This window comes from Dicentrarchus labrax, unplaced genomic scaffold (genome assembly GCF_905237075.1).
Source record: "Dicentrarchus labrax unplaced genomic scaffold, dlabrax2021, whole genome shotgun sequence".
Classification (NCBI taxonomy): domain Eukaryota; kingdom Metazoa; phylum Chordata; class Actinopteri; family Moronidae; genus Dicentrarchus; species Dicentrarchus labrax.
The window spans coordinates 18974076-18997399 of record NW_026136701.1 but is presented as its reverse complement, the minus strand read 5'-3'; the positions used below and the strand labels follow the sequence as shown (position 1 = coordinate 18997399).

The window sequence follows — 23324 nt, the reverse complement described above, 5'->3', positions numbered from 1 at the left end:
AAATTCACCTTACAGGAGAAATGTATTTACAAACAAATATTAAGTCATGGCATCATCAAGTAGATTAAACATATTTTGAGGCCATCGGCTACATTTGGCAGTATTTGGCAGTGCCATGTGTGAATGTGAATGAGCGCTCACATAAGCACACACTGCCTTGTCACTAGACTGTAAGACTTGTCAGTCAAGAAAAGACGCCCCCAAAACCCATCTCCACTACCACCCGGTTCCTTGTTATTGTCTGTCAGTTAGTCAGGCAGCAGTAATAGTGTCATAGGAAAGATGGAGCCGTCACATCGCTCGGCTCAGGATAAGGTCAGCCTGCCCAAACTCATTAGACTCAGATCAGCTCGCACTGGTAGCCACCCACATACAATCACTGGAGTCATTAGCGTGTCTGAGAAAGAAAAGCTCCTTGATGGTCATAATGAAGTACTCTGCGCAGTGGTAGCTGTCTCTCCTTCTGCCCCATCCAGGGAAACCACACAATGTGAACTCACATCATTATCACAATGGTTAGAAAATGTAATAATACTATTGTAACCCTGGTTTGAAGGATACGAAATACCAGCAACAGGTCTGTGTTTCTTCTCATCTGCCATTGAATCAAACACTTAAAGTTCTAAAAAATGAATTCTACACTTCCTCTATCTTATCTCCATGTGTTATAGAATGTTTAGTCATTATTAATAAGGCAAACAACAACTTTTAATGAACATTTAAACCGTATGCACCAAAGGCAGACTAACAGTGATAGATCCAAAGTAGAGCCAACCAATTAGAGCTGACGTAATTAATGGATCAGTCAGCCAACAGAAAATTAAACTGGAGCTATTTTGGTGACCACTTACTTGTTTCACACATTTTTCTGAACAAAAAATGCAAAACTTAAAACCCTAATTTCAGGTTCTAACTTTTCCTGCTTTTCTTTGTCTTTTGTGATCATAGATTGAATGTCTTATCACACGTATATTTCACAATTTTATAGACCCAAATGATTAATAGAGAAAATATTTGACAGGTTAATCATTAATGAAAATAATTGTTTGTTGCCGCCCCACTTATGATACATTGACCTATCACGCATCCAATTTTGGGATGTATAGTTGCCAATATGTCGCTGGAAATATCAGACAGAGCAGTCACATAATGTGTCTCTATATCTCTATATCTCTTATATTTAATATAATATTTAACAACCCTGATTAGACGACGTACAAGTAAACCATGTAATACTTCCATTAAGGATTTTTTTCTGCCGTCAGGAATATGTATAGAAAATCAACACAGTCAAAATGATTTTCTCTGTTTTGTTTGTAATTTGTTTTTCTCCTCTTCGTCTATGAAAGCAGTAATTATTGGATGATTGACAGATGATTCGGATCTCGGTCTATTTCTGCAGCAAAGATGTTGAGGAAGAAAAATATATAATGACACAAAGTCGAGCCAATATGCCGTGTTGGATGTGCAGAAACATGTTTTTTTTTCCCAAGGCGCATATATGTTCTCACAATCCACAGATGCTAAAGGAAAAATATTGAATAGGGGAAAAAAGATTGGTTAGGTATGTCTCCGATTATCAATTGAATTCATCATCAGGTGATCGATAATTTGTAGCCATCCCTAATACAGCAATGCCTGTAACTGTCAAATGTTCAGGCCTGAATATTTATGATATATAACAAATTTAAGGGATTTCTATCAAAAATGTGTAAATGAATGAGTCAGTCTTTATAATTATCCGATTTTTAATGCTCTCAAATATAGGTTAGAATTTCTAAACTCAACATGTACAGCCAGCAACAGTCAGGTGCTGGTAGGTTGTAAGACTATGCAGTTGAAAATTAACCACCAAAACCCTGGAGTGACTCTACAGTGTTTTCATTATGAGCGAACAGCCTGTAGCTTCTTCAGGTTCACTCAGTAAAAAGTCAGATATTGGTATTGGTAGCAACCTCATTGATCCTGTATCGGTTGGGCTATACCCCAAACCAAACCACACCAGGAAAAACTGCAAAGTTAAGGAGACACATTAATCTATGAAAAGGAAAAAGCTTACAGACTTTACTGACATGAGGACCATTTTAATGTAAATAATTCTTCTCTGCTCCTGTTTGTATTTTCTCTCTAACATACACAGAAGTGGATGCACTCACAAACTTAATGTCACCTCCTTTTAAAAACAAACCTTTGAGTAAAACCAGACCAAGTAGGGCGCCACACACGTTACCTTTTGACGTGATGATTGTCGCAGTCCACCCACGACCTCTATGTCTGTTATCTAGTTTTATTATCTGTACGCTGTGTGTCATAGTTTCTGTTCTGGAGCTATTAATAAAAGCAGAGGTTTGTAGTTGTGATTAGATAGGTAGGGCGCCGAGAATAGAGTCGATGACCTCAGAGTCACTTCACGCTGCCTCACCACGTGTGTCATGCCAAAGCCTGACTCAATCTGATAATGATAAGAAAATAATTAGATCTACGTCTGAGTGGTATTTTAATTATTGGCTCATATTGATCACTGTACAAATAGGCATGTACAATTAAAGCTGAATCAAAAACAGAAATGGCAACATCGCCTGCCACAATTTCCAATGTTCTTGCTCACACCCACACACTTTTTAAAAAAAAAATGTTTACATAAAGTTCATATATTGAAATTCATATCACGCCTGCCTTGGGTTTTTTTTAGTTTATGTTTAAATATCATGCTGCCCTACTGTATAACTCAACTTTTACACTCACAACCTTTTGCCATGGGAACTGGAAATACAGTATATGCAACATTTAATTGTCTCTGCTTTGTTATTGATTGTCTTTGTTGTTCTGTGCTTTTAAAAGTAACCTGGCTGTTGCTGATTTTGTGCAATTACCTAAACTCTTAAATGTCACGCAAATGAGAAACCAGGCTCTCATTATCAGGGTTTTTTGTTGCAGAAAAGTGAGAGAATATATTGTCCTAAAACTTTGCACCAATACAAGCAGAAAAGGGTTTGGATTGTTAGCTGTTCTGACAAAAGTATGATTTAAAAACAAGATAAAACAAAAAGAAACTGTAGCAGCAGTGTAAAGGGATAGCAGTGTGTCCTTGTATGAAGAGCTGCAAATGTTTTATTTTCAATTAATCTGTGAATTATTTTCTTGATTTATGGTTTTGTCTGCAATATGTCAGAAAAGAGTGAAAAATCTTCAGGTGTCTTGAAACCTGAAGATATTTAGTTTCCTATCATGTACAACAAACAAAAGCATCCTATCATAATGTCTTTGTAGATGAAACTAGCAAATGTTCAGCATTGTTTGCTTAAAATGTGACTGTGAAACCATTATATGATTATCAAAATAGTAAATTAACATATTATCAATCATCTAACTGTTACAGTAAATAGTTAAAGTCATAAACAAAGTCTGACTAAAACTGAAATAAATAAGTCTGTATCCATGTCTGAACTGTGTGTCCTATCTCACTAGTATGGTTCAAATGTGACAGCAAGTAAATGGAGGTTTTACAGAAACAAGTTTAGTGCAGAAGATGTAGAAAGAAAAAGATTCTCTGATTGCCGTCCGTCACCTGGTGTGTATTTATATGTGCTGAATGACATCTGGTATCTCTTCTGCTGTTAGGTGACCCCTGCACCGTCTCATCTCAGCTGGAGTTGGAAGAAGCTCTGCGTCTCTACGAGCTCAACAAAGACTCAGAGCTCATTATCCACGGTGAGCCTCACTGCTCTTCACACAGCAGCATTTATAACATAACATATATACAGTTTCAGGATTTAACTCACAGGATGTTCACGTGTCCTGTATCCAGTAAGATGTTGAATCACAACCAGGTACTGGGTCAAAAAGAGGTCCAGATAAGAAGCCGGGTTATCTTTTGACTTTCTGCTCTACGACTGGTCCACTCACCTCTCGGTTATAACCAGTCGAGTTGGCAGCATTAACTGCATCTTCTGTTTCTGGTCATTGAGCTGAAGCATAGCGGACTTCAGGCCCACGATCACCACTGACAAACGGTGCCAGGAAGCACAACAAGGCCTGGATTTTTTGGCAAGAACAAAACTTGATTGTTAAGTAATTAACTGCCTGACAGTACAAGTAATTAGACTCTGCTGCTAACATTAAAAGCAAAATGCTTTAATGTAATTCAAACCATCCCCTTACAAAGTCAAATACAATTCATCTTCTACATTGTTTTAGTGAAAAGTCTATTCCTTGGGGCAGGGGGAATTGTTTTACTAGAATTCACAGTAATATATTTTACAGTTTACTATTGATAACAGAGTTATTTACACACATTTTTCAGATTATCATTATAAAAAAATATACGCCTGCTTCACTCCTGTGTTAACAAACGATATTAATGTCAACAAGTCTTGAACAGTACCCACACAGGACCGAGAAAATATGAATAATTTACATTATTTTTAGGTGTTTATGTATGTAATTTTGTAAGAATCACGTTGGATCTTACGGCTGCCTCAAGACATGAGTTTTTGATTGACATAGAGAGAAATATACACAACATCTCAATCTTGGAAACACAATTTAATGCTTAAATATAAGCAATTGGCAAACAAAGGCTCCCTGGGGTCGGCACCACGAAGCAAGTTCAACTCAGTCTTCCTCTCTTTTAGTTACCTGCCTACACCGAGGCCAACATTAGTGATCCAGGATAAGTGTTATCACAAAGCTGGTTATGAACTTTATCCATTTGCTCTGGGTTATAGTTTTGGGTCCAGCTATGAGCACGCTCATGTGAAAGAGACGGAGTTGCCAATTACAAGCAGCATCACCATCATCATAACCATGAGTGAAGTGCATAATTGGATAAATATAATTAAGAGGAAAGTGATTCTTGCAGGATCACAGGAATCGGTTGTAGTGACAGATAATCACAGAATTAGAACAGAACAAGAAGCTGAAGAAACACTAGAAATAATGATCTAATATCCGATGTAGGGCTGTAGTATTATTATTATTATTATTATTATTATTATTATTATTATATGTATGCCTTTATGTGATCCACATAAAAAAGATAAAGTAGAAGCATGGAAGAAAGATCTGACTTACATATTGAAGAAACCTGGAAACCCTTTGTTTTATTCCTCGAAAGTGCAATCGTTTGGAGGTACACTAGCATAAGGAAACCCTATACTTTATTATAACTGATACATGTAAGCATCACCTGTGTGTTAAGAATGGCAATGAGAGTACTAAAGTTTACACCTTTTTTCTAATGTTATATTTAAATTAATCCTTTTTTAAATTTATTTTTGTATTAATTATTTTATTTAAGGGTCTGGGAATGTGGGCTGGGAGGTGGGAGACATTGTTTGTTCTTGTCATTTATACTAATAAACAGCGTTTACAAAAAAAAGATAAAAGTAATGTAAAACCGTGTCTGCTACCAAACCAGAGAGGAGAGGGAAAGTAGTTAATGCCTGATAAGGTCTATCTGACTGACATGATGCATTAATAATCATAGGAGCTAATTAATTGAACTATTTCCAATTATCCTCACAAAGTCACCTCATGTCCTGCTGAGCTACAATGATGGAATAATAGTGTAAAAGCATCCACACCGTCAGGAATCCCCTCTGGGAGTTGAAGAATGTTTGTGCAATTAAAATGCAGCTATAATGGTCATTATGTATTCAGTGCCGTAAACGATCCCTCCATTTGTTAGAAGTGTTTTGAACCTGCAAAACGATTCTACTAATCTATATATATATATATATATATATATATATATAGATATATTTATTACTTGTGACTATTGTAAAGCCAACACTGATGTGATCTGATTGATCTGATCCTCTGAAGTTAACCTGCATAGGCCACCGTGATCTAACCCGGTTAAAAATGAGCTTCACAGTACTAGAAAACCCAGAGTTTACCCAGAGTTTACCCAGAGTTTACCCAGAGTTAGGCCCAGAGTTAGGCCCAGAGTTAGGCCCAGAGATAGCTGACTAACCCTCTAATCTCGCTCTGTGGAACAGACCCCAGTTCATTCTGGGAATAAATATTAATATAAGTGTAGGAAACCTGATGAAACCAGTCCAATGGTAATGTGAAACAGTTTGGTTTACTTGGAGCCTGGAACTGTTTATTTGTCTGAAAATGGTTTTAATTGGATGTTTTCTGGCATTATGTAAGGCCACAAAAATGTAAATTACATATTTAGATTTCACCACCAATCTAAACATTTCTGTATCTGATAATGAGCCTATGTTTTGCTGTCTTCCCTTTTTAAATTCTCTCTGTGCATTTACATTTCTGATAAAAGCTGCACACAGACGGCTGCATACTGTCCACAACAAAAAAGCATCAAAACATATGGTTCATGCTGCACTGACCTATTAAAACAGCATTACTTCCGCTGTTGACGTCTGTCTATGGGCCCTTGAGCTAGTTCATGTCCTCGTCTAAGCTTAGCATTCTTGACAAACAGTTGTACAACTTCATGAATCTAGAGGTCAGAGCCAAACTCAGACGCAGGGTGCAGGGTGCAGAGTGAGCGGCGGTGGCGGTGGTGGGGGAAGAGGGGTTGCATATGCTGAGTGATTTGATTGACAGGCTCTGTGTGTATAAGCACGTAACCTGGGGGTTGCAGGGAAAGGGGCTGTGTGGTTAATGTAAAGCTTTCATCAAATCAAAGGTGAGGGGTCAAGAGTACAGTGGATGCCAGCGTGACGGCAGAGGATGATCGGAGGAGGAGAGGATGTGATGGTGCCGCAGGGGGGTCGCCAGGTCCGCTTGTTAACGAGCTTGTCAGCTGTAGCCCACGCCTCGCCTCTGACTCACACTGCCCCCAGTCTAGCTCGATGTCTCTCTCTCTCACTCGCACACATACATGTACACACAAATAATCTGTGTCGTCTTCTTCTTAAAGATTGTGTATTTCCCTACTTTACTGTTCGTTGCACACACACACAGAGACACACACACACACGCATATATATATATAGACGCTTGCACCATCATAAAAACATTATGAGTGAATTTCATCATGAATTGCTCGAGGCGACAGGTTTGCTGTAGGAAGTCTTAACTGCCTTCACAGGTTTGCTGTAGGAAGTCTTAACTGCTTTCATGATGAGAGGAAGTGAAAAACATACAAACACCCTCACATTCATACTATCAGACTCACCTCTCTTAGATTAAATGCACTTTCTAAACGTAGCTTTTTTTTTTACCTTTCTTCGCAGTGTTTCCATGTGTGCCAGAGAAACCCGGCATGCCCTGTCCGGGAGAAGACAGTGAGTTTAATCTTTATCTTCTTTAAGTTTACCTAGTGTGTCAATCGGTGTCCCAAAGAAATTTAATTTCCATTTTAAATTTAAGGCCCTTCAGCAAATTATTTTACCCAGGAGAATTTGTGAATGTGTAAAAAAACTATTTGTAGTTCTTGGAAAAAAGTTAATTGTGTCTAAATTAAATGTTTGCACAATCTATATCGACGGTCATCTGACTACAGATTCACAGATTAGGGCTGTCGCAGTATTAAATACTAAGTCAAACACAGGGAATGGCAAGCTGCCACCACAACTGCATGTGACTTCACGTCATCACATCGTGTTCAGTATTTGTTTTTGGAGATGGTAGAGCATCCCAGAGCAGTACAAGCAAGTACTGAGATGAAACATTATTTAGTTGTAGTATTTTACAAAAAGGACATTAATACCGCAGTGTTGAGGAACCCTAAATCACTGCAACAGCCTCATTGTCGATTAAATAGATTGTGATATTATTATATTATACTAAAAAAATTGAGGATCAAAATGGTTCAATTCTCTACACTAATACACACCGTTCATTACACACAGGTAAAGCAGAACTTAGCCCTCCTTTCCCTCTTTTCACAGAGTCAATATATCGGCGTGGAGCCCGGCGCTGGAGGAAGCTTTACTATGCCAGTGGTCACGCCTTCCAGGCCAAGCGCTTTAACCGGGTGAGACATGACAAATAATTTTGTTTAGTAGTATTTTGCACTTCACTCATGTGCTCTCATAGCTTTAAATGTTTCTCTGCTATATGTTTAATACTGTGTATGTCATATGTTGTACATTATCATTGCTGAATTATTGTACTGGGGAAAATATCTGCTGTGTAAAACAAGTAAAGCCTGAACACAATGCACATTTTAAAGCTTAGTTACTGTATATTTACTTAAAGGACATGTCCACTGCCTGTAAGTAAGTTGTCTTTGTATTGATCGATTGACGGTGGTGATACAGAACGATGGCTGTGGCGGGATTTGATTCCAGACCAGCAGTCCTACATGGTTCAGAACCCATCACGACCCATCATAGAATACAATGTGTGCATGTTTGTGATGATGATTTCTCTCCGTCTGCCCTTCTGAGCAGCGAGCCCACTGTGCCATCTGTGCAGACCGTATCTGGGGTCTGGGAAGACAAGGCTACAAATGCATCAACTGCAAACTGCTGGTGCACAAGAAGTGCCATAAACTGGTCACAGTGGAGTGTGGCAGACCAATGATCCAGGTGACAAATACTCATTAGCTTGATGGCGTGAAGTCGATCGTTACCATCCCTGACTAATACATATAGTTTTTAAGATTTTATTCTGTTTCTGTGCTGATTTTACTTAATGGAGAATGTTATTGTCTAGGAACCAGTGATGCCCGGAGCTCCATCGAGTCCATTAGATCCAACTGAGCAGCCAGGTAACTAACACACACACACACACACACACACACACACACACACACACACACACACACACACACACTCATGGGTACACACACACTTCTAAAAGTGTTTACAAATGGTAATCGGAAGTCAGAAGCTCCTTCCTTGAACAAAAAATAAAATAGTTTTGGTTTAGAAGGACATAAAATAGATAAAAATCACATAAGAGACTAACCATGTTTCAGGCTTTTGTTCATTTCTGCATTTCTATAACATCAGTGCAAGTTTTATTTATTCCCTGATCCAATTCTCACACTTCTGATATGTTTGCCAGGACTTAAATTTCCTTTAGGTTTTGACTTCTATTCTTAAAAAGATAAGGCTGCTGATATTTCTTTATTTTTGTTATTGTCAACAAATTCCATAAAAAGACCAAAACCAGTCCCAATGCTCTCTGACTTTCTTAGCTTTTTTGTTGCACTAACCTCCAAGCCACAGCATCCTTCATTTGGAAGATGTAAATCTATAAAAACAGGTTATAATTAAAATTTTTTGTATAGGTTTTTTAAAAAAAAGTCTAAAGCAGAAGCATAGCCAAGTGGTTCAGCATACACGAATGACTGCAACGTACCAGGGTCGATTCCAGACCGGGACTTTTGTTGCATGTCATACCCGTCTTGTTGGCATTAGTATAGCAGCGGCCACCCAGACTACAATTTGGTCAGCTGCATTTGGGGTTTACCTACAGCACCAGACTTAAGTCCAGTCAGGTGGTTGAGAGGCTGACGGGTATGAGAGAGCTTAAGATGGTTGTTGCTATTGTTAGTGAGGCAGTTGAAACTCCCTCTGCTATAAATACTCACAGGCCACCTGCAAAGTTGTGAGGTGCAATCATGGAAACACTGGGATGCAGAGAGCTTTGTTTAAGCTTGTTTTGATGATCTATGTTGAACACGATGACCTAAATGATCATCGGCAATATGAGAAGACACATTTCTTCTCCATGTGTATGTACATAGTTTATACTTATTCTTGTTTTGTTGTATTGTTAAACACAGACAAAAAGGTATTTTCTTTTCTAACCAAGCAGAGAGAAATTACTCTGGTACTGTGAGGCTGTGAACAAAGCGTGTGACTGTCTCTCACCTAATTTTTCTCCTTATTTTCTCATCTCTCCTATTTTTTTCCCCCTCTCCTGCCTCCCCCTCTCCTTCTGTCGGTCTGTCACTTTCTCCTCTCTCTTTCTCACAGGCCCGCAGAATAAAGACTCCAGAGAAAGCTTGCCTTACGATGGAGAGGAGAAAGAGGTGAGAGAGAAATCTTTTCAAACACTGCTGATGTGTGACTCATAGTCTGTCAATCTGTCATGTTGTAGATGGATGTGTGTATGTGTATGTGTATTTAGAGAGAAAAAACAGCGTTGTGTGAGAAGGAGAAAGAACAAGATCACCTGTAATTGGAAGCAGATTTTTGTCTGCTTATATTTTCTATCGTGTACATTCAGGTGATTCTTCTTCCACCTGCTGTGCATGTGTGATATAGAGAGCATGCAGACGTAGGCACCCTTGCAATGCTGTGGGTATTGATTTCCTTTGGTGGAGCTAATAAAGTAACCTTTTATCACAGCTCTTAACACCAGAGGCTGATTAATGGCCAGGGATGTAGTTTGGGGTTGGAGCGGGGGTAGTTGGACTGAGTGGGAGAGCTGAAGATAGAAAAAGAATGGATCGAATTGGACACAGATAGACGGAGATAAAAGAGGGCAAGCCAAATGATCTTATCTGTGGTTCCATGTCTGACTCTGGGGACGGGGGTTGTCACGTGAAGGGAGGTTAGATGGATAGGTAGCGGAATTGGTTCACTGCACAATAGATTACAGGAGAGAAGAGAGAGAAAGATAGGTGAGGAAATGGTGAAGATGGTAGTCAGTAATACCAAGAAGTTGGACAGCGAGTGTTTAATCCAGTGGAGGCAGCATGATTATATTTATACAAAAAGTCATTACTAAGATTAACTGTAAAACTGTGGTGCTGGTTTAAACTTCATTTATAAATCACCCAAAGGAAATCACCATCTCGCACAAGCCAAATCACCAGCTCTATCAGCGGTTGCATGACTAACTGTCTCAGAGTTGACTTTGTGTTTATCACATTATGTTGTTTGTATGGTCTTATGTTTGTCCTCTCACTCTGTGCTAACTACCCCCCAGGCGCGGAGCAGTAGAGACACGGGGAAATCGCCTTCCAGCCTGGGCCTGGCAGACTTCGATCTGCTGAGGGTGATCGGTAGAGGCAGCTACGCCAAGGTGCTGTTGGTGCAGCTGAAGAAGACAGAGCGCATCTACGCTATGAAGGTGGTGAAGAAGGAGCTGGTCAATGACGATGAGGTAAACGACGCTCTGATGCGTCAGAGTCAAAATTTTGGCATTGTGACAAATTGTAGGTGAGCCTTTCCTTGGGCTCTGACACAGAGTTATTGGGCTCTGGGTGATGTAGTTACTTTTTATGGAGTTATAATTAAGGATGGGTCACGATAGTCGGCCCCATTTTGGGTAAAATACCTGAATTCAATAAGCTCCGCGGCCACAAATCCCTAATCAAATCTCTCATTCGTGATCCTAGATTGTCTCTTTTGCCTCTTTCTGACACTACAGGCGTCTGCAAAGAAACAAAAACTGGTGAGGTATACAAACACGTGCTAACAAGACTGACTGACAGCAAAGTCAACAAAATAACAGTGAAATGTAATATTTGCAGGAGGTTACTCACAACACACCCATCTTTATGTATTTAAAATATGTGGTGAAATCCCCACAGCCTTATCAGCACAGTAGAATCTCCAGGTTTAAGTATGAAACTGAGGAAATTAAAATTAAATTAATTCCCCACTAAGCAAACTACCCCAAAAAGATTTGATAAGAGATTCTAAAGGATTCAGATTCGATAAGTGAATTTGGAGCTGGAAGTTTATAATGCTTTCACACCCTATCCCTAGTTATAATGTATTAACTCCATAAAAAGAAACCAAACTGTGAATGAGCACTTTTTTTAGCATTAATTGGCTCAAGATCAAAGACAGAAATCACCCGTCTTCTCCAGTGAGGTTTTTCACAATGACAAAACTGTCATCTGAAGCTGCTGCTAGTTTAGATGAATGTAAAAGGAACACGAGTGTGTTTATATAGCGGCAAGTAACAATTCTTTTTATAAATGATTATTCAGTTGATTAATTTCTCAATTCTTTAATTGTTTAACTATAATACATAAAAGTAAAAGTGCCCATCTCTGTTTCCCAAAGCCCAATGGGAAATATCGTGTATCTGTTCACAGTCTTTAATTTACAATGAGAACAGAGAAAAGCAGTAAATTCTTACATTGCAGAGGCCGGAAGCAGAGAATGATTGGTATTTTTTCTTTAAAGACAACTTAAAAAATTAATCAATTATCAAAATATTTGTTAATGTTGATCAACTTATCAATTAATCAACTAATCCATTCAGCTTAAGATGTTCTGGTATAATCTTACTTATGTTAATAGTTAATAGTGAAACAAGTGACCTAATACATTACAACCTGTAATTTAGTTGGACTACAGTGGCTGCAAAACTCACAAAAGGCCGGCGTTCTGGGCTACTGTAGAAACATGGTGGACAGTTCTTAGTTTCAGGTTATTTTACACTAATGAAACATGCCTATGAATATTATATTCCATTTCTTTTCTTTAGCAGAGGCTCCTAAATGTTACACACGGGACCTTTTTGTCCAGGTGTATATCTGCTTAAGAAGGAAAATTGTCCCTTTTTAAGTCTGTGAGACAAAAAGGAAGAGGGTTAGTTAATAGTGAAGTCACCAGTCTTCTGTCGCTGTCATGTATAATTAATACAATTAAACACAATCAATAGGAGGTGTTATTCATAGCACAATGGATGTTTGTCTCATGCGATTGAACATCCATCTTGTGTATCTTCTGTCTGAAACACTTTGAGTTATGTTGACAGACCTCTTCCAAGCCATCAGACTCTTCTAAGAAGGTGTAGATAAACCATCATGTCATCAAAAATTGATCTCGATGTACACATGTAGCAGCACAGCCAGAGGCGATGGGAGTAGTTAGCCTTGATTAGACGCACTTAGCGTGATTGACAAATTGACAAGTGCCCTTCGATCAATGGTGAAGTGTTGTGCTGTCCCTGCCCTGCCAGCGTGAGCAGCATCCGTGTCCAGACATATTATCATCCGGCCATCAATAGAGACCTGCTTCAGCTTCTACTGGCTCAGCCCTTTTCTCCTTCCGCTGCCCACCTTGCACAAGAGTGAGCCCCCATCTGTAGACGATGGTCGATCAACCCCCATGCTTATTCAGCTTTTATAAGTTCAAGGGTACTGTGTGAAAATGTTCTCTGATGATACTTTTTGTGTGTGTGCTTTTTTCTCTTCCAGGACATCGATTGGGTTCAAACAGAAAAGCACGTGTTTGAGCAGGCGTCTAATCATCCCTTCCTGGTCGGCCTACACTCCTGTTTTCAGACAGAAAGCAGGTAAAAGTCTCTCACAGAAGTCTGCAGGAATTTGGAAAAATAACCACATTTTTATTTATTTTTAAGTCAATTAAGCATAGGTTGCATAGGGTTTGTCAGCAAAACATTAAGAAATGGTACATATGTGTGTTTAAAAAAGCTTGTTTCCTCTCCTACTGCTGCTGTGGTTAAGGTATGGTTAAGTTTAAGGTAAAGAGAACACTTCCTGAAGGTCAGGGAAAGAGTGTGGGCGTGTTTGAAATTATGGGAGATCACGGTAAAAGTGGTTTCAAAAGTGGTAACCTTAAAGATTACCTTCCCTTAAAAACGGGGCAGAAACAATATAAAAATAAATAATAATGTTTTGGTTAGTGTTTTCCAGCGTTCACCAGATCTGGTTTGGTTGAAATAAAGCCTTAATTCACAGAGTTAGAGGAGAAAATAGCTGCTAGACGGGCTACAATGGCTGCCATGTGTCTTTAGTTAATCCTTGTGGACAAATGCGCCGGTCAAAGTACGTCCAATAAAGTGTTTGTTTTTGCTACTGACAGGCTCAGATTGTTATTGTCTGACAACATTATGAGAAGGATTCCTACAGAGATATACATTTAGTATATCCACAAACAGCAGTAATATCGCTCGCCACCAGACTGCGTAGTTAAAGTGTGTGTGTGTGTGTGTGTGTGTGTGTGTGTGTGTGTGTGTGTGTGTGTGTGTGTGTGTGTGTGTGTGTGTGTGTGTGTGTGTGTGTGTGTGTGTGTGTGTGTGTGTGTGTGTGTGTGTGTTGTGTGTTATAGGTATGGTTTTTGTTTTTAAAACTATAGATACAATTAGTAAAATTAGGAAATAAATGTAATGTAAAATGTGTTTTCCTTTAAAAGGCATTATTGAATTATTTCTTCATGTCTAAATCTCTTAACATTTTCTTCTTTTTACAGACTCTTCTTTGTTATTGAATATGTGAACGGTGGAGATCTCATGTTCCACATGCAGAGACAAAGAAAACTCCCAGAAGAACACGCCAGGTAGAGTCTATCCCCTGTCTCATTACAACGAACAGGATTGTTGTCATGTATTTGTAGTCTTTTTGTAGTGTCTTACACCTGAACCTCTTTGTTTTTTAGATTCTACTCAGCAGAGATCAGTCTGGCGCTCAACTACCTCCACGAGCGGGGAATCATCTACAGAGATCTGAAACTGGACAACGTGCTGCTGGACTCTGAGGGACACATCAAACTTACAGACTATGGCATGTGCAAGGTGCGGTTTTATGTTTTACTTGGTATTAAAGCTCGATACCACAATGCACTTTGGATAAAAGCACCTGCAAGGCTGCATACGTGTCGGTTTACAGCCCTTTGAGATGATCTCACAGCTGATGATCTTTTTGTTTTTGCAGGAGGGTTTGAGACCAGGCGATACAACGAGCACTTTCTGTGGTACCCCCAATTACATCGCCCCCGAAATACTCAGAGGAGAGGATTACGGTGAGAATTTCAACACGCCAGCACTTAGCAGAAATGCTATCCATTTCTTTGCTATGATACAGTATATGAGGCATTATGCAGTAATATCTGGGATGCTGCTTTCAGTCATGATGATGGATGCTACTGTGCTGCAGTACCTGGGTTATCTGTACTACTTACAAGACCTCTAAATTAATAAACATACTATAAAAGCAAAAGATGAGAAAAATAATATGAAAGGTTCAAGTATCTCTGGGGGGGATGGGAGCACTGCAGCATGAAAAATAAATAGAAAGGGAGTAACAAGAGCTAAAATTGAGCAAATATACTACAAAAAGCAATAAAAAGCTAAATAAATAGTGAATATATTTGAAAAATCAACAAAATAATCCGTATTTAGTGAAATCCTCTGATGCTATGTATTTAACTTATTATTTAACTGACTATTTAGATTGTATTGGTTGAAAAACAACAAACAAAAACAACCATCAGGACCATTTCAGACCAAATCAGGCGCTACAGCAGGAACAATCCTCCTCCCGTTCACTTTCATTGCAGTTGGTGGTGGGGGCAAGATTCGACGTTTGTGTCCAAAGCAAAACCAAGAAGCTTCCTTTTTGGTTTGTGTCCATTTGTTTGAGCGAGAGAGAGAGAGAGAATCAGCTGTGGTTGAGCTCTAAAGACAGTGAATGAGAAAGAGAAAGAGCAACAGCACCGTTTCTACAATACCTCCTTTAGTCTGTATACAGGCTTAAGAACAAGGGTTAGGTGTTAATGAAATCAGTACTCTCCAGATCTATGAACACAATACAATTAAACTAGAAAAGACACAGATGTAAATAAAAGAAATGAATGAATTCCCTTTAGCCTCTCCACTTTCAGGGTTCTGGTATTGTTGTGGTTTACGGGGGCGCTTTAATAGAACAAAGCTATCGTTAATGTTATTAGCAACACCTGTGGTTTCCCTGCACTGACGACTCAAAATGTTGAACAGTGTATTGTTCCAGCATCAAAATCCACCTACATACATGAACATTATCCACTGTAATAATTAGACCCGCCATTGTACCCTGTATAATCCATTTTACTGCTTAATAGAAAATAGGAACAAGCAATGTTGGGTTTTTTTTTTTTTAATGATGACTAATGCTGAAGACAAACAGTTTATCTGATAAATAACATAATTAAGCCTAATTTAATTACACATGTGCTACTGGTTTTGCATGGACCCTGCTTGCACAGTCAGCTATAATGAAGCTGGTTTATTTAGCAAACAACAATAAAAATAAAAGTTAACAAACCTTGTGTGAATAAAAGGCGAGGAGTGTGCAAGAAACTATAAAAAGGGGAATTATTTGGTCAGTAAAACTTCAGTAAGACGCTAACAAATCTCTCACCAAACCTTTATAACCTTTTTTTAACCTTAAATTACATTCAGATGTTGAAATGTAAACTTAATAAGATTCAAAAGGAAACAGATTTGATGATGAAATGCTCTCAAACATCACCAGTATGTGCTCTTTTGTAGTGTTGAGATCTTAAACGATGTGGAGCAAAAACAAGAGATAATTCTGTTTTGTAAATGCTGTTTTAAAACACCTCTGTGTGTTTATTTCAATATAACTAAGCCCTGATGGTTTGCACACTTTGTATAGAGTTTTAGGTCGAGGGGTCAAAGCATGCAAAAACACTGGTATGGTGTTTTCATGGTGGGAGTGGTTGCTATAGTAACTCTAAAATACTGGTGTGCTTTGTGGAATTGTGAGCAGTCAGTCATTTAAAGTATAAGAGCTAATAAGAATCATGTTTAACTGTCTAAAAACATTACATTAATATTGTCCTCAGGGTTCAGTGTGGACTGGTGGGCGCTGGGCGTGCTGATGTTTGAGATGATGGCGGGCCGGTCGCCCTTCGACATCGTCGGGAGCTCTGACAACCCAGACCAGAACACAGAAGACTACCTCTTCCAAGGTAACACACACACACACACACACACACACACACACACACACACACACACACACACACACACACACACACACACACACACACACACAGCCGAGGTTCATAACCAGAGAGAGAAAAAACAGCTCAGTGGAAGCATGTCACACCTTTGTATTGACACCTTTCTAGTGGCGACGTCCCCGCTACCAGGCATATGCCATCTGTTACAGGGAAATGTGTGAATGCATGTGTGGTTTTGTCGTCGTTATTTCTTTTGTAAATACCGTTTCAAAATGTGTCAATGTTTTCTTATAACTGCCAGGGGAGTGTTGGATAGTTGGGAATAAAAATGTTACCACTTGACAGACAGTCATATTTCAAAGACAGTTTTATTTTTTATCAGAAGCCATTGACACTTAAATTGAAAGGCTTCTGTATGTATGTTCAACGTGAGTTTACCCAATAGGATTTGAACTCATAAGTGCAGCAGTGTCACTCCCATCCTCTGTCATTTTAACCTTAAGGGACCGTCTGTCTCACCCTCCCTTTTTCCTCTCACCTCCTCGCAGTAATATTGGAAAAGCAGATCAGGATCCCGCGCTCGCTGTCAGTCAAAGCCGCCAGCGTCCTCAAGGGATTCCTCAACAAGGTAAGAAGGGGTCAGAAGGGCTTGGATCAATCTTAAACAGTGTGAGCTCCTGCTGGCCCCTGAGAATGACATTATCATGGCCTTAGTCAGAGTCAACTACCATCTCTCACTGTCGTCTCAATGTGGCTCTCACACCTATCCATAATACACCCCCCTCCCTTCGCCAAAATCTACTCCTCTTTTACACCTTTCTATCTTTTCTTGCTTTCTCCACCTTTCTTTCCTGTCCTCTGACTTTTTCTCTCGCCTCATCCACCGTCATCTCCTACTGTCTCTCACCTTCCTTTCTCCCCTCACTCCCACAGGATCCCAAGGAGCGTCTGGGCTGCCACCCTCAGACAGGCTTTGCAGACATCATGGGCCATCCATTCTTCAGAAACGTCGACTGGGACCTTGTGAGTCATTCACTTTTATTCTCTCCGTGTTTCTGCGTCTCCCTCTCTTCTAGTTTTTCTCGCTTCATTTGTCGACTTCATCACAATTTTTATAGTAATCTCAAACGAAGGAAATCGGTTTCCAAATAGGTCAAAATCAATCCATATATTGATCCTGCAGAGAAGGAAAAACAGAAAGCTGCTACCAGACAGCAGAAGGTCAAATCTAAATGCATGGGGTCACTCTTTCTCTCCTGCCCTGCGGATGTAAAGCTCTGTCGGGGCAGAGGGTTATTGCCGATGGGATGAGACTCATGTCCTTGTGGAAAGCAGACAGACAGACAGCAGCAGCAGACAGACAGCAGCAGAAATGGACAGACCAAGATGGAGAAGAAATAAGTAAAAATGTTGACTCGTGGTGGAGTGGTGAGAACCAGTGGGGCATAAGTGACATTTCCTCCTTTTATAGGAGTGACGAAAGAAAACATGTCTATATTTTGTACTGATTTTGTTTATCAAATGTAATCTTAAATGTTAAAACTTCATGAACAAGTGGATGAAAATATAATCAATGAACAATATTCTTTCAAGTACACTTATGTCCTTTCAGCCCCAAACAGTTCAGTGTTGCGTCTTTTGGTTTTTGATTAATAACTCACTCACATGAGCAATTTTCATCAAGAGCTTTCAGTTTCTATATATATATGTGTATATATATATATATACACATATATATACATATATACATTCTCAGTGTCATTTACACCCCTCTGGTTCTCATCTCATCATTTCCTTTCTTACTTTGGTGACAGATAAGTCGTTAGTTTCTCTCAGTAGTTGTAGTGAGTTATACACTCAAAAGACTTGAAAGGCTGATCTAGATATCATTATATGTAGGTTTGCCTCGAACAATAATTTTATTTATTAATTTTTATTGATTAATCTGTTGATTACACAATAAAATGTGTTGTGAAAAATGCACATCGCAAGTTGCCAGAGCCCAATGTAACGTCTGTAAATTGGATCTTCTAACAGTCCAAAACACAAAAATATTAAATTTACAATTATATAAAACATAGAAAAGCAGCAAATACACACATTTTATAAGCTGGAACCAGTAAATGTTTGATATTTGTGCTTGGAAAAAAAAAAAAAAGAATTAATAGAGTATCAAAATATTTGGCTGATATTTGCCAATTGCACACAGATAAAAACCTTCTACTTCTGAGACTGTACACATTTATATAATCAGGCACATTTCATCTCCTAGGACAGACAGACAGACAGACAGACAGACAGACAGACAGACAGACAGACAGACAGACATGACCTTAACAAATGGACAGTCAGTCATGCACTGGTGGATGACGTGACAGACAGACAGACAGTCAGTCAGCCAGGGCAGCTCGCCAGGGATCACCATGACCTCCTTTTCCCTGTTTGGTCTGGAGCAGGGACCCAGCAGTCGGTCAGAGTGTCTGGAGAGATCGGCTTACAGCCCTCCCACCCCTCTCCCCCCTCCACCCCTCTCCCTCCACCCCTCTCCCTCCACATTCACTACACACTAACACTAACCTGCAGGGAGAGCAGTTGTTGGCTTGCAGACAAGGAGTGTAACAATTGGGAGAACTGCGAGTCGCCTCTGCACTCCTACCTACCTCCTTCCTCTGATTAATGTACTCAGAGGCACTCAGTACAAGTACGAGTGCATCATCAAGGTTGTAGTCACTACTTAATGGCTTCTTTTGGTGGTCGAGCTGTGGTATGTGGATAGAAATTTATGGTGAGATTGCCAAAGAAAGATTTCCTTCTTGTCCTTTTTAGTGCATTTTATATAAATGATAGCTGGAGCTTCCAGGCCAGATTGACCACCACAATTTCACAAAGCCCAAAGTGATGTCTTCAAATTGCTTGCCTCGTCTGAGTAGTAGTCCAAAATCAAAGGATATTTCATTGATTATAACATCTGACAACCAACAGGACACAACCCACAACTTCCAGGACAGGAAGTCCTCATTTTTGCGAAGCTGTAACAAGACAGTGCTCAATATTTATATAATTACAGTTTATAGAATTCTTCTTTAAAGTGCTTTTAATGTATGCACAATAAAGATTATTACTCTTATTTATGCTTGAAATATAACCCTAAATACTTAATTAATTATCTTCCGATTGACTAATCGATCATTTGAACACTCGTTGCAGCTCAGTATTACTTTAAATAGTCGCTGATCACATGTGTTTATGTCGGTAAAGACGACTGAGTGTTGTTGTGAATCCCACCTGACTCCTGTTCTGTTATTTCAGCTGGAGCAGAAGCAGGTGGTCCCTCCTTTCAAGCCCAACATCTCAGGGGAATTTGGACTGGACAACTTCGACGCCCAATTCACCAACGAGCCCATTCAGCTCACGCCTGATGACGAGTGAGTTCCCAATTCATTATCTCTCCTTTTAATTTAATTCTAATTAATCTATCGGGTCATTTTTAATGAATTAATGCTGTTTAATTTTTCCTTTTTTCTTCACTGTAGTGATGTGGTCAAGAAGATCGACCAGTCAGAGTTTGAAGGGTTCGAGTACATCAACCCACTCCTGATGTCGGCGGAGGAGTGTGTGTGAGGGACGCGATGTCTGTGCTCACACACACACCACCCACACACACACTCATGCACGTGTTACGTGGCGTCTCAGTGTCTTCAAGCTGCATGGTTACGAGACAACCTGACGACATCAACCTTCTGTTCGAGGGCCGCACATGCACAGTAGAACGCTTATTTGCCAAAACAGTCTCACACTCAGCCATTTATAACCACTTGCCCTTAAGCCTACCTTCTTTCTTAATTATTTTTATATCATGTAAATCTGCACTGATATCAATTTTCTCATCGGGGCCTCTTTATCGGTAGCCAACGAGGCTACAAAGTTCTTCCAAGGTTTGCTGTACGCGGGGGAGGGGGTGAGGGAGGGGGTGAGGCACAGCCCCTGACACATGAACTGAACATCCTCTCCTTCCAGCTGGCGGGGTGTTTTCAATGCATATTTTATTTGTATATATATACGAATCTACTATTTGAGCTTAAATGTTAGAAAAGGCCTTTTTTTTTAGCTTCAAGCCACAAACTGACAACTTGATCATCATGAAGTCAATTTGAGTTCGGCTTTGTGGCAACAGCCTGATCTGTAGAGGAAAGAAGACTCATAACACTAGCCTTTAAAAACAAAAAGATAAAAATCTATATATTTTTCTCATTATTTTCTTTTTTTTTTTTATTTAACAACATAGCAGTCATTAAATATGTTGTTCTGAGTGTTAAAAGTCCAGCCTGAGTTACAGACCCAGAAAAGGTTTGGGCTGTCGTTGCTTACATGAATACGCAACATCTGGAAAAACAGAAGTCGTCTGCCACACGTCTCTTCTCCCCAGAATGAAGGAGCGTATACAGCAGCATCCAACCAACGCTAATCAAGAGTAACTACTCTCAAACTGTGAATGAAAACGCTCGCTAAGCAGGGAAACGGGCACGGAAGATGAGCACGTGATACCTGCACGCTGGAGCACAGGTGAAATTTTGCTGTGCAGACCATCCATGAAATAAACACTCACACAGGACCAAATACATTTTTCTGAAAAATGTCTTGCTGGTACGAATTAGAAAGGTACAGTATACATAAGGAAGATGTGCTGTCCTAAGTCATAGAATTTATATATTCAGATTTTTTTTTCTTTTGCTAATTTTTTAATACTATGCCTTTTTGGAAATGTTTGGTCTGTTATCTTTTTTTTGTACTTCCTCCATTCCATGTATGTCTTTTGTTCAAAATACAAACTGATTGTTGAAAGGAGAGCTCGGTTGGAAGTCTAACACACGGTGCAGTTTTGGTCCTAAAAGGCGACTTGAAACCTAAACTGTGCGTTCCATTTTTATTATTATTACCATATCAAACCCGCAGTTCATTATCTGAATTTGATGTTTTGTAAGACTGCTTCAAAGCATACGGAGGCTCTGTAGAGCCGCTCTCTTCCCCCTGACTGTAACGACACTATGTGATGGTGCATGAACCTCCAGACTCTCGTCCAATCGAAGCTTCTCTCTACTTGGAATAATGTTTTCGGGGTCTCACGCGGTGACCAGAGGAACACATTCATCTGTTACACTTTTGCTATGTTTCTTTTTTTTTTTGTGAATCCGATTTAATTTCGTTTTTTTTTTTTATATATCACTACATTGATTCCAAGATGTTACTGGGTGAACCCAATGGAAACACTATTTGTTGTACTTGTTGTGTTTTGGGGGTGTTTACCACCCAGAGGACTCTGCTGAACTTTATTATACGTGTGCAAAGAAAAAAAAAAAACAGACGGTAAAATAAACATTTTATTTCTCTCCTTGTGATAAAATGTGTTTGTGTCAGTGTGAGTCTGTCGTTCATGGAGACGAGCACTCCACGGATTTCACACATACGTCACTTAACTCATTATATGGAGTGCTATTCGGGTAAACGGAATAAAGTCTGCTGTGACACCGGAGGAGGAAATAACCCTGGTGACTGAGTGATGTCACCAAGGTCATTATGTGTCAGACTTTAACAGAAAATCTGAGGTATAAACTGGACATGAGTTCGAAAGATGAGGGCATTTAACAGGCAGGAAAGGTCTCATTATGGGAAATGTAGGTAGTGTTTTTGGTGCTTGAGCGAAACTAGGGACTAAAATTGAGGCTAATTGAGCCTCTGATGCGCCAATTTTGACCTTTTGTATTTTAATTTATCTCCGAAGTACAGCTACTTTACGTGCAGTACTAAATCACTAAAGTGACCGTTAAATGAATTTACTCACTTTCAGTAATAAAACCTAGAATAGTTTTTATTTTATTTTGAAAATCTCCTTTAGATAAAAGGAGACAATAAGGTAAATGATACTAAACAATTACAAAAAAAAGATAAAAAACGACAAAAAAAACTCAAATCTTTTACAGTGGGAAAGTATTTTTTCCCCTTCGTTACAAGCCAACACTGAGAACGAGAACTGTTGATGGAAATTACATGAATGAAACCAAACCTGATACCGCTGAACAAAATCGAAACTTCCTGTTAAAGATCCTGTTGAGCGTATTTCCTGTTTTCCTAAGAAAAGAAGAGAAGGGTGCTCTTTTCTGTCGTGTGAATTGATTTACTAAAAACCCTCACCTCTAACATCTGAAACAGAAAATGTCTTATAGTGTATATATTATACACATTTAACAAATTAAAATGTTGGATCTTGATGAGAAATCAGGAGATCACCAAAGCCATTAGGTTTTTATTCTCTGGGCACCGTGAACGGATGTGTGAAACTACACGGCAGTGCTTTTAGTAATTGCGTAGACATTTTACTAAAAAACACAATTGTCACAGTGGTGCTTCAGGAAAAGTCGGCACCAACATCAGTCGACTTCATCCTCTGGGCACCTTGAATATCTGCACAGATGCGACTAAAAGATCCTACAAAACAAAGCTGTAATGTGAAGTGACACAGACCTACTAAAAGGTTCACTGTTGAGATCATGGAAACATGTGCCTGTCTGAACAAACTCGTACCATCGGGCTTGTGATAGTTTCACAGCTGAGACCCAGACCTGAGCTCTCAGACCCACATGGCTGTCTGGAGAGAAGGGAATTAGGCCTGAGCTGTTAAGCTTGAGCTTTTCCACTCCAGCTGCCAGTGTCTCCGCCGGTCAC

The 23324-nt window shown here is 39.4% G+C and overlaps 1 protein-coding gene across 1 annotated transcript in view; it reads left to right on the top strand.

Moving 5' to 3' along the window:
- Positions 1–22005, top strand: part of prkci (protein kinase C, iota) — a 29130-nt gene extending 7125 nt beyond the window's left edge. Inside the window, exons 3-18 of the mRNA XM_051399292.1 lie at positions 3622–3711; positions 7212–7262; positions 7869–7954; positions 8373–8510; positions 8638–8692; positions 9909–9964; positions 10867–11043; positions 13097–13194; positions 14112–14198; positions 14298–14433; positions 14573–14660; positions 16485–16610; positions 17153–17232; positions 17538–17627; positions 19914–20029; positions 20138–22005. Of these exons, the coding sequence (XP_051255252.1) occupies positions 3622–3711; positions 7212–7262; positions 7869–7954; positions 8373–8510; positions 8638–8692; positions 9909–9964; positions 10867–11043; positions 13097–13194; positions 14112–14198; positions 14298–14433; positions 14573–14660; positions 16485–16610; positions 17153–17232; positions 17538–17627; positions 19914–20029; positions 20138–20225 (1562 nt within the window). The 3' untranslated portion in view covers positions 20226–22005. The remainder of the gene's footprint in view (positions 1–3621; positions 3712–7211; positions 7263–7868; positions 7955–8372; positions 8511–8637; positions 8693–9908; positions 9965–10866; positions 11044–13096; positions 13195–14111; positions 14199–14297; positions 14434–14572; positions 14661–16484; positions 16611–17152; positions 17233–17537; positions 17628–19913; positions 20030–20137) is intronic.
- Positions 22006–23324: the final 1319 nt, after the last annotated feature.